Raw genomic sequence first — 12,478 nt, forward strand, 5'->3', positions numbered from 1 at the left:
TATCCCTCTGCCAGTACCTTGACAAGTGAGGGTTTTCCCTTCTTTACAATACTGGACACTATGTTAACACCACCCTAACATGCAAATGGCAATAATTACGATGTATACAAAGTAAATGTTAGAAATACACACCAACATTCATTTTAAGAATGCATGATGGCCCTGGCCGGTTTGGCTCAGCGGTTAGAGCGTCCGTCCGCCTGCGGTCCGGAGAGACGCGGGTTCGGTTTCCGCTAAGGGCATGTACCTCGGTTGCAGTTTGTCCCCGGCCCTGATTGGTCGTGCAGGTGGCAGCCATTCGATGTGTCCCTTTCACATCGATGTTTCCCTCTCTCTCTCTTCCTCTCTCTCCCTCCCACTCTGTCTGTACAAAAAATAGAAAAATGTCCTCGAATGAGGATAAAAAAAAAAAGAATGCATGATGTGTGAAACAGACCTATCTTGTCCTTTTTATGTGAAGATAATCCATGCTCCCAACTCTTTGACGCTAAGGCATGTACTCTTAAGTTTTAACTCTAACAATAATTTTGAGATTTTCTTATATTGCCATATTCTCTTACCTGATTTCTGTGTGGCCTAAAATGTTTATAAAAGAGAGTTTGGGTAGAATATTTAACCAAAGAAAAGATAAATTATTGTTGACTGACTCTCATGGAAATCAATTTGGCCTCAAAAACTGAATCCTCTTATTACCTCTTATCTAACTAACCAGTAATGGACCATGAATATATTTGAAAACAGGAGAACTGCTATTATTGTTTTGTTTTATATATATATATATATATATATATATATATATATATGTAAAGATTGGGATAACTTTATTTTAATTTTCATTGCTTAGAAATAATGACCAAATATGTCACATTTCTACAGTGTTTTACATCCCCTTCGTTGGGAGTGACTTATTTAACTTATTTTTTAAAATTTTTATTGTTGAATGTATTACAGATGTTCCTCATTTTTCTCCCATTGACCCCTTCCTCCCCACTCCCACCCCCCTCCCGTCTTTTCCCACACTATTGTCTGTGTCCATTGGTTATGCATATAAGTTCTTTGGTTTATTTCTTCCCACCCCCCAACCTCTTTCCCTTTGAGGTTTGTCAGTCTAGCAATGAATTTGTACTTCTTAATCCCCTCACCTTTTCCACCCATTCCCCCAACCCCCCTCCCAACTGGCAACCAACAAAATGTCCTCTGTATCTATGAGAATGTTTCTGCTCTGCCTGTTCATTTCGTTTGTAGATTCCACTGTCGATAGATAATGTAGTAATTGCCATTTGGTTTGTTCATATATTTTATCTTTTTCTTCAAATGACCTTTCATCATTTCATATAATAACGGTTTGGTGGTGATGAACTTCTTTAACTTTTTCTTGTCTGGGAAACTCTTTATATGGCCATTGAGGCCATCGATTCTAAATGACAGCTTTGCAGGAAAGAGTAATCTTGGTTGTAGGTTCTTGCTTTTCATTACTCTGAGTATTTCTTGCCACTCCCTTCTGGCCTGCAAAGTTTCTTTTGAGAAATCAGCTGACAGTCTTATGGGAACTCCCTTGTAGGTAACTAACTGCTTTTCTCTTGCTTTTAAGATTCTCTGTCTTGAACCTTTTGCATTTTTTTTTTGAAACTGATGATGGGATCCTTACAATGGAAGAAACAATTTTATTTTTTTTTGTTTTGTTTTATTTACTTTTTTTTTATTAATTAATTTTTGTTACAGATGTTTCTCCTTTTTCCCCCACTGATTCCCCCCTCCTGCTCCCTCCCTGTCCTGTCCCCAGTTTGTTGTCCATGTCCACTGTTCATGCATACATGCATATAAATTCTGTGGTTTATCTCTCCCCCACCACCCCCACTTCTAGGGATTGTCAGTCTGTATCCCACTTCCATGTCTCTAGGACTACCCCATTCCTCAGACTGTTATGTTCATTATATTCCACAAATAAGTGAGATCATGTGATACCTGTCTTTCTCTGTTTGGCTTCTTCACTTAGGATGATATTTTCCAGGTCCCTCCATGTAGTCTCAAAGAATAAGAGATCTTTCTTTCTTACAGCTGTGTAGTACTCCACTGTGTATATGTACCACAGCTTTTTTATTCATTCGTCTATGATGGACACTTGGGCTGTTTCCAGATCTTAGCTATTGTAAATAGTGCTGCCACAAACATGGGGGTACATATATTCTTTCTGATTGGTGTTTCAGGCTTCTTGGGGTATATTCCTAGAAGTGGGATCACTGGGTCAAATGGAAGTTCAATTTTTAATTTCTCGAGGTAACACCATATTGTTTTCCATAGTGGCTGCACCAGTCTGCATTCCCACCAGCAGTGTACTAGAGTCCCCTTTTCTCCACACCCTCGCCAACACTTGTTGTTTGATGATTTGTTGATGGCAGCCATTCTGACAGGTGTGAGGTGATACCTCATTGTTGTTTTAATTTGCATCTCTCTGATGATTAGTGATGTTGACCATTTCTTCATATGTCTCTTAGCCATTTGTATGTCCTGTTTGGAGAGGTGTCTATTTAGTTCCTCTGTCCATTTTTTAATTGGGTTCTTTGTCTTCCTTTTGTATGAGCACTCTATATATATTGGAAATTAACCCCTTATCTGATATATCATTGGCAATTATGCTCTCCCATACAGTGGGTTGCCTTTCCATTTTGATGACTGTATCTTTCGCTGTGCAGAAGCTTTTGAGTTTGATGTAGTCCCATGTGTTCATTTTCTCCTTTGTTTCTATTGCCTTAGGTGATGTATCAGTGAAAATTCTGCTGCATATGATGTCTGAAATTTTGTTGCCTACAGTTTCTTCTAACCTTTTGCATTTTGATGATGATGTGTCTTGGTGTGGGCCTCTTGGGGTGCTTCTTGTTTGGACTCTCTGTGCTTCCTGCACTTGTATGTCTGTTTCCTTCATCAAGTTGTCATTATTGTTTCAAACAGGTTTTCAATTTCTTGTTCTCTCTCTTCTCCTTCTGGCACCCCCAAGATGCGAATGTTGGCACGCTTGAAGTTGTCCCAGAGGCTCCTTACACTGTCCTCATTTTTTTGGATTCTTTTTTCTTTTTGCTGTTCTGATTGGGTGTTCTTTGCTTCCTTATATTCCAAATCAATGGTTTGCTTCTTGGATTTATGTACTCTACTATTGAATCTGTGTAAATTATTCTTTATTTCAGTTAATGCCGCCTTCATTTCTGACTGGTCCTTGTTTATGCTCTTGAGGCTCTCACTAAGTTCATTGAGCATCCTTATAAGCAGTATTTTGAACTCAGCATCTGTTAGGTTGCTTATCTCCATTTTGCTTAGTTCTTTTCTTGGGGTTTTGTTCTGTTCTTTTATTTGGGACTTGCTTGTTTGTCTCCTCATTTTGGCTGCCTCCCTATTTGTTTCTGTGTATTACTTAACGAGAGATATGGGGCTATCTGAGACCAGATGCTGCTTGTTTGAAAGAATTTAGGAAAACCTGAAGCAGGATCCAAGACAGGCCAATCCTATGGTAAAGCAAGTGGCAACAGCTTGGGTGGGCCTGAAAGTTGGGTGGGGCGGGGCCTCAGGGAATCATTAGGGCGGGGCAACCAGGTTGCTGAGCCAGGTTGCTGCCGCCCCAGGGAAGGGCTCACCAAAGAAACAAAGGCTTCTGACAGCACGTTTGTTTTGGAGGAAGCCCCCTCTCCAGCCCTGGCTCCAGTGCCAAACAGCTCAGTTCTTCCCTGTATGACTCTGGTGCCCCTGGAGCTGCCTCCCCTCCAAGCTTAGAGGGAGTGAGTCTGACAAGTCCGTGCGCGGGCCCTTTAAGGAGCTGCCTGGGGCTCCAGCCGCCTCAGCCTCCCTGAGCCTCAGTTCCCGCTGGTTTTCCAGCCAGGAGTTATGGGGATTCTCTTCCTGGCACTGGAACCCTGAGCAGGGCTCCTGGTGTGGGACGGGGACCCCTCAGTCCTCAGGGAGGACCTTCCCAGCCGAGGTGTCCTCCTGATTTTTATCCACCACCCATGGGTGTGGGACCAGCCCGTCCCCTCCGCCCCTCCTATCAGTCTGGATGAGGCTGCTGCTTTAATTCCGTAGTTGTAGGACTTCCATTCAGCTTCATTTCAGGCGGTTTTGAATGATGGTTGTTCTGTAGTTTAGTTGTAACTTTGATGTGGTTGTGGGAGGACGCGATACCGCGTTTACCTACGCCGCCATCTTGACCGGAAGTCAGTTGTTTTATATTTTGAAAGTGACTGACTGACCTGTATCTTCCTGATAACAAAAGCCAATTATTATTGGTGTCATCATTAAATTACACAAATTTCTCTGGCTGGTTTGGCTCAGTGGTTACAGTGGTGAGAGCGTCGGCCCGTGGACCAGAGAGTCCTGGGTTCGGTTCCCGCTAAGGGCACGTACCTCGGTTGCAGTTTGTTCCCGGCTCCAGTTGGGGTTGTGTGGGTGGCATCCAGTTGATGTTTCTCTCTCTTCCTTCCTCCTGCTCTATCTGAAGATAAATGCAAAAATGTCCTTGGATGGGGATTAAAAATAAAAAATAAAATAAATTACACAAATTATCAGTGCCCAAACACCATTAGCAAAGGGCCAATGTTTTGGGAATGACACAGAGTGAATAAGCTGATCTTGATGCTTACTGCCTGGTGGGAACAGAGCACATTAGAGAATTCTGTGGTGTTTATTGGAGTGAAATAGATCAAACATTAACATGCACATAAACCATCTGGGGAACCCGCTAACATGCAGATTCTGATTCAGTAGGTCTAGGGTTGGCTTGAGAGTCTGCATTTCTAACTAGCTCCAAAGTGATGCTTATGTACTGGTCCCCAGACCTCTCTTGAGTAGCCAAGAAATAGAGAATAAAAGAGAGGCTGTGGGAAAGATATAGAGGATGTTAAACAGCTCTCATTGTTTATTTATTTATTTATTTTATCCTCACCCGAGGACATTTTTCTATTTTTTGTTCAGACAGAGGGGAGGGAGAGAGAGGAAGAGAGAGAGAGAAACATTGACGTGAAGGGTACACATTGAGTGGCTGCCACCCGCATAACCAACCAGGGCTGGGACAAACTGCAACCGAGGTATGCGCCCTAAGAGGGAACCGAACCTGGGTCTCTCTGGACCGCAGGCCAATGCTCTAACCGCTGAGCCAAACCAGCCAGGGCTCATTGTTTATTTTTTAAAATCTTTATTGCTGAGAATATTATGGATGTCCCTTCATTGTTTATTGTTGCAAAATGATTATAATTACTAAGTACTTTCAGGATTTGTATTTAAATGACAGAAAGACCAAATAGAAGTCTTTATGTAAACTATTTAAGTCATTTTCTTTAGTAGAGGAAAAAAGCAAACAAAACACTGAAAACCAGTCTTTCAAGCTAAACAAAGGTAAACAATTTCTAGGAATGAACCTAACCAAGGCAATTTTTAAACTCTAGCAGTGTGTTATAATGTCTAATTTATAATAAAAAAATCCTCCTAAAGAGCAGCAGATGGCTTTAGGGTTAAATTTATCCTTGTTTCTAAAATTACCAGTAGAATTCAGATAGATAGTCTCACTGGAGTTACACCTCTTCTGTAACTATTATAATAGGAGTGAAGAAGACAATTATGAGGACATGAAAGCTGACAAATGAAAGGTAGGAGAGATGAAACTAACCCACTGCACAAACTGAATAGCCATCAGCCAACAATGACGTCAATGCGTACTTTGTTGCCCACCAACAAGAAAAGGCCAGCTGCACAGCTGACTTCCCAATGTCAGTTCCTCCCTTCCTACCTGACAGGAGGGCACAAAAACAACCACCACAGCTGAGATGAAATGTGATCTTGCTGACCAGTGTGAGACATCTATTTGTCCAATGAGAGAATTCAGTGAGCTAAAGAAGCAAATCAATTATCTTTCTTAGCCAAACTGGGAGGCAGAAACAACAAAAACAAAACAAAATGTAACGAAACAAAATGTAACAAAACAAAATGAGACAAAACCCCGTGAGCTCTCTTCCCTATTCCAGGCTTAACATGCTACTAGGGCTAAGTAGGCTTGAAGATAAAGACAAGCTCTCATTGGGCTTGCTGAGGCAAAGCTGTTTTTACATTTTACCTCATACTAGTGCCAGAGGATACCAAATGGAAGCCTTTTTTGTTAATCTTCACCTGAGGACATCCTTGCATCTACCTTCAAACAGAATGGGAGGGAGAAAGGCTGGGAGAGAGAGAAACATCGATTTGAGAGTGTCTGCCACCCACATTACCCCAATGGGGGCTGGGGACAACCGCAACCGAGGTCTGTGCCCTTAGCGGGAACCGAACCTGGGACTCTCTGGTCCGTGGGTTGATGCTCTAACTGCTGAGCCAAACCAGCCAGGGCTCAACAAATGGAAGACTTTTAATAAATGTTTTACCAATGCAATCTGTCTCTGGCTCCCTTACTGTTTTTTGGTTTGCAGGGCACAGAACTGGAATTTTATATACGGAAACCCTCTCAAGTTCCCCTAGTAAGCAGGAGGATGGTTAGAAGTGATAATGGGAGATGATGGGCTACTTAGAGATTATGGACCAACTCAGAAAGGAAGCAATGGTCTTCGGCTGAAGACAAAGGAATTCTGATGCACAGGTCAGATTAATGAGGCTCATCACACATGACTAATTACACTGAAGGTCCCTCAGGAAAAAAATTAATTCGCATCAAGCAGAGATAATTTAGAATATAAGTGATAAACTTTCCTTGTTTTTCTGAGATTTGTATTAATAAGGTTTTAAGGACTTGGTAATTAAAAAAAAAAATAGTATGGGGGTGAGGGTGGGGGTTTTATGGCCATCAACATTTCAGGATTTGTTTTCACATGGAATCAGTTACACACTGAATACAAATAATGGCTACCTTTAATTGAGAGTTACATGGTGCCAGTAATAATTTACTTAACAAATACTTAAATAGCACTATGTACCAGGCACCGTTTTAAGTATTTTACAAATATTAACTTGTAATTACTATGAGATATGAACTTCTATCATTCCCTCTTTTCAGATAAGGAAACTGAGGATATAGAAGTTAGGTAATGTGTCCAAGGTCATGCAGCTAGCTAGTAAGTGCCAGAGCCAGGATTCAAACCCAGGTAGCGTGGCTCTGGAACCCATACTCTTACCTACCACACCCTCACTGTCTCTAACGTTATCACTAATCCCTACAATGTTCCAGAGGAACACAGTAATCTCTGCCTAACAGATACAGAAACCTAGACTCAGTGAGGTTAAATAATTAGCCCAAGGTCACATAGTCAGAATTTGCACCTGTACTATCTGATATCAAATCCTACATTCTTTATGTGAAGCCTTGTTTAAACTGTGATATTTGTGAAAACTTCCTCCAGGTAATTCATACATTTTCATCCTTATCTAAGTAGTTACTGTAAACATTTCAGATTAGGAAAGTTAAAGACTAAATCTAAATGTCCTTAGAATAAATCTAAATGAGTCCATGGCTCATCAGTGTCTGGCATCCTTGCCCACTGGGGGAGCATAAAGTAGATGCTGATTTCAAAATCATGTTTCTGTATTTATTAACATGAATGATGTCATTTTGTCTTATAAACAGAAATGAACAGTTTAAACCTAGTTTTGGTTTGTACTTCTCTTCAATTTCAACATACAAGATGGCTAAAACAGTTCAATTATCCAGCCCTTTTAGCAAGTAAAGAGATCTTCCTAAATAAAATTAAACAGAGATTGAGGGAATGATTTGATATTTTATTCTGGGTTCTTGCAATTTTTCCATGGAGCCCTATCTTTCCTACTTGTGTTAGATTTCTTTAAAATTCAAGAAGAACCAGAAGATGAGGTTTTTAAAATAAAGCAGGGTCACAGAAAATTTATAAAATCTATGGATAAGCCCTAGCCGGTTTGGCTCAGCGGTTGGAGCGTCGGCCTGCGGTACAGAGAGACCCGGGTTCGGTTCCCGCTAAGGGCACATACCTCGGTTGCAGTTTGTCCCCGGCCCTGGTTGGTCGTGCGGGTGGCAGCCACTCGATGTGTCCCTTCACATCGATGTTTCTCTCTCTCTTCCTCTCTCTCCCTCCCGCTCTATCTGAACAAAAAATGGAAAAATGTCTTCGGGTGAGGATTAAAAAAAAAAAAAAAATCTATGGATAAAAATAAACATCCTGGAGAAATTCTTTCACAGCACTGGAGCACGTCTAAGCTTTGACGGCATGTGGACTCCTTTGTAATCTGGCTCTGCCCACCTGTGCAGGCTCTTTTCCTGTCATCCCTCCCGGGCACCTATGTCCCATTAGCTCTGCTCTACAGCTTCCCTGCACGCTGGGAGTTCTTTGGCCTGTCTGCCTTGGTACGTGCAGATCCACCTGCTTGGAGCTACTGTGCACCCCTCACCCCTCATCCCACCTCCTGCCATACCACCACAGATGTCGTCTTCTTTTTTTTAATTAATCAATTTATTTTGGTTACAGATGTTACTCCTTTTACCCCCACTGATTCCCTCCCCCTCCCTGTCCCCAGCTTTGTTGTCCATGTCCATTGTCAATGCATACATGCATATAAGTTCTGTGGTTTATCTCTCCCCCACCTCCCCCTCTTTTGGGGATTGTCAGTCTGTATCCCACTTCCACATCTCTGGGTCTACCCCATTCTTTAGACTGTTATGTTCATTATATTCCACAAATAAGTGAGATCATATGATACTTGTCTTTCTCTGTTTGGCTTGTTTTGCTTAGGATGATACTTTCCAGGTCCCTCCATGTCGTCTCAAAGGATAAGAGATCTTTCTTTCCTACAGCTGCATAGTACTCCATTGTCTTTCCTACAGCTGCATAGTACTCCATTGTGTATCAGTTAACTTCTTCCAGGCATAATCAGTCTCTCCTTGCCTTTACAACAATTATCTTTTTATGTTAGAGTTACTTGAAGGTCTGGTTTTGGATTAATTCCTTGAGGTAAGAGTAGAGTTGAGCTTTTTTGCATTGCTATTTTGTCTTGAAATATTTGCATCTCTAGGATTTAGGAGCACAGTAGATGCTTAATAAACATTTACTAAAATTGGTAAATGGTGGTGAAGATGACAAAAAAAATGTGGGCAAGAAGATATTTGAGTGCTTAGATACAGTGTGTGTGTGTGTGTGTGTGTGTGTACTTTTGAGACATAAAATCAAGGACACTAAATATATGAACACAGAATGATGGAACTCAAAATTCAGTTAGTGAGTAACACCTGATGGGTAACTGGCAATACCACTTGGAATAACAACATGGTGTAGTGGAAGAAACACACTGTGGTCAGAGAGACCTAGGTTTGAATTACAGGTCTGGTGCTTATTATCTGAGTCACCTTATCAAGTTATTTAATCTTTTTGTATTTCATCTTTCTCATCTAAAAACTGGCAAGAGCTATGCAGCTCTTAGGGTTGCTGTGAAGATAAAATGATAAAGTACCTAACAGAGTATCTGAAAATAGCGATGGCTCAAGAACTGTTAGCTGCTCTACTGGCTTAACCGGAGAGAACGCTTTAGGTCTCAGATTTGTACCCGCCTTCTGGATAAAACTTAGAAGGCCTTGAAGTTTAAATATTCAAAAAAAAAAAAAAAAAAAAATGAAAACAGCAAAAACAAACAAAAAACTAGGTATCTCACAATGACACTAGAAATACTGAGTTTACTTACTTATATCATAGTAGACATATTATAGCCTGGCAGAACTGAGCGTATTTTGTTTCCAAGATTCTTGGGTTCTACTTGGAAATTTTTTTTTTTTTAGAAATTAGTGACAGAGCACTTTGTAATTCCTACAGCACATGACTCACACCTCTAACCTTTCTCTGCTTGAAAACACTCCCAAAACTCCTCTGAGGTATTGTTCTGTGAATTTTTTTGTTTTGGTGATAAATGCATGCAAAGGTGAAGCAGGGGCTTCCCTCTTCTTTCTACAGAGTTAAGGACTTCCAAAAACAAGAGTCTTCTCTGAAGAGGGCAATTTTAGGGCAGCAGATGTTTTCAAGAGAAGTAAACACAAATTTTGGTGATGTGCATTACAGAAGGTTGGTGAGAAGGAGTGAAATGAATGAGACCAAATAAATGGAAGGGCCAGAAGATAGGGAAAAACACACAAATGGGAAAAGTGAACATACATAAGAAACTATGGAAACACTAATATAGTGGATTATATTTTCAAAACAGAAATGAAAGCTCAATACAAATCTTAATATATATATATATATATAATGAGAATATAACAAATTAACCTTGTCTTATTAAACACTTTGTCTTATTCCGGCAATCCCATTACAAAAAAAACCACAGACTACAGAATGGAAAATCCATTACCTCCCTGTAACATAAGCAACATTGACATTTAAAATTAATTATTAAAATTAAAGTAAAAGTAAATAAAAGTTAAAGTAAAGTAAGTAAAAATGAATTATTTACCTTCCTCAAAATGCTTAGGACAAAAACTAATAGGAAATGGCATAGAAATAAACCAGTGAAATAAACAAATCAGAGGATTTCCCCCCAGAGGCTTTTAATTTACATTTTATACCCCAAGGAGTTGTTTTCTCCCTAAACTTTCTGTTAAATATCTACCCTAGCTAGCCAACCAATCTCATCCACAAGCTTCTCTATTCCTCTTTCATAATCCTAAACACTAGCACTTGCAATTCTGCTAACTTTTGCTTCACGCCCCTTACCATCTACCCAAAATGAATCTCCCGTCTGTCCCACAACAACCACCTCTCCTGCTGCAGCTCTAGTTCAGACACACATTTTCTTTCTTTCTTTTTTTAAAAAATATATTTTATTGATTTTTTTTATAGAGAGAGGAAGGGAGAGATTGATATTTCTCTCTCACATCGATGTTTCTATCGGTCACCTCCCGCATGCCCCCTACTGGGGATCGAATACGCAACCTGGGCATGTGCCCTGACCAGGAATTGAACCAGGACCTCTCAGTGCATGGGACGACACTCAAGACACTGAGCCACTCTGGCTGGGCCAGGATGGACCCACATTTTCTTGACTGGACTACTGCATTAGAGTCCTTACTAAGCTTCCTATCTTCAGTCTTATCCACATGTCCCAGCTGTCTGTACACTGCTGCTAGAGACAGACATCTTTCTAGCATGCAAACCTGTCATTCCAACCTCATTTCACCCCTATCCCAACCCTAACATTTTCAATAGGTTAGACTCCCTATGTCCTACAGAATAAACTCGAAAAGTCTTTTTCATGGCACTCAAGACACTTCATATTCTGGTCATTGCCTACCTGCTCCTCCTGTATCAATCTACATTCCTTCTTTTCCTTCTTCCTGTCTGTAACCTCACTGCAGCCACGAGCCAAAATCAGGAGCAGCGCACAGTGCCAGCAACCCATACTCTGCTCTAGACTGTCCGGCCCTCTGCTCCGGCAGAGCCCCGCAACGGACCAGGGATACACATGAGACGCCAGGTGTAGCGCTGCCACTGTGTACATTAATAGTGAACTGATTTGCCTTACTTTTCATTGCACAGAGATCTAAAGAAGTGAATAAAATACATTTGTTTTTCGAGAAAGCATGCTGTCATCAGTAGAAATGTTCCAAATCTCTGCCTGCAGTTGTTTCTGCGAACACCCAGCACAAGGGCTCAAGGTCGATCATGCTAAAGCCAGCTGTGTCCAGTTACCTGCTATTTTGATATTCATGTTGTTATCCAGAAGGAGATTTTCAGCTTTGAGGTCGCGGTGCACAATCTTCCGACCATGACAATAATCAACAGCAGATAGGATTTGCCAGAATTTGCGCCTGGCTTCAGACTCATTTAACCGGCCGTGATTAGCAAGATAGTCTGTAAAAGAAGAGGGAATTTAGAATATTCCCCAAAATAAAATGACTCCACTATTAGGATTCAGGGTTTTGTTTTGTTCCCCCCCCCAAAACTTCTATAATGACTAAAGGTTAGTGTTCAAATTACATGCGTTTTCCAAGTTTCTTGCCTTGAGAAAAGTAATTCCAACCATATTTCACTAGAGTCCAGAAAACAAAGAGAGTCCAAGACCAGACAATAGCAAGTGGCATAATATTCACAGTACAAACTCAAAATGCCTTTCATGCCCAGGCACTCCCTCTTTTTTTTTCTTGAAAAATTTACTGAATCTTGAATATTCCTAACCACATTTAAAAAATAAAATTTATGTAAAATGAAAAACATGAATCAATTCTTTGACATCTCATCAAACAAGGTTATCTTTCTTTTAAAAAATCATTTTATGTAATTATACAAATCACCTGTAATATGATATGGTGGTCCCTGGAAGTAGCTTAAATAATTCACACCCTGTTCTCTTGTTCAATGGAGCAATTCGAATCTACCCAAGAATATGCAGACTTGTTCTTGAAACCAAGTGCTCTTATGACAGACATTGTTCTCTTAAAAAATATACTTTGTAAGATAGATCAGCTGTCTTTGTGCAATGCTATAATCTCTATTAAAGCAGTTTACCT

The 12,478-nt window shown here is 40.5% G+C and overlaps 1 protein-coding gene across 1 annotated transcript in view; it reads right to left on the reverse strand.

Annotated features, from left to right (window-relative positions):
• The window catches only part of SIK2 (salt inducible kinase 2), a 136,031-nt gene that overhangs the window by 37,966 nt on the left and 85,587 nt on the right, over positions 1 to 12,478 (reverse strand). Inside the window, exon 4 of the mRNA XM_036257615.1 lies at positions 11,661 to 11,822. Within this exon, the coding sequence (XP_036113508.1) occupies positions 11,661 to 11,822 (162 nt within the window). The remainder of the gene's footprint in view (positions 1 to 11,660; positions 11,823 to 12,478) is intronic.

The sequence above is a fragment of the Molossus molossus genome, unplaced genomic scaffold (genome assembly GCF_014108415.1).
Source record: "Molossus molossus isolate mMolMol1 unplaced genomic scaffold, mMolMol1.p scaffold_m16_p_13, whole genome shotgun sequence".
Taxonomy (NCBI): Eukaryota; Metazoa; Chordata; class Mammalia; order Chiroptera; family Molossidae; genus Molossus; species Molossus molossus.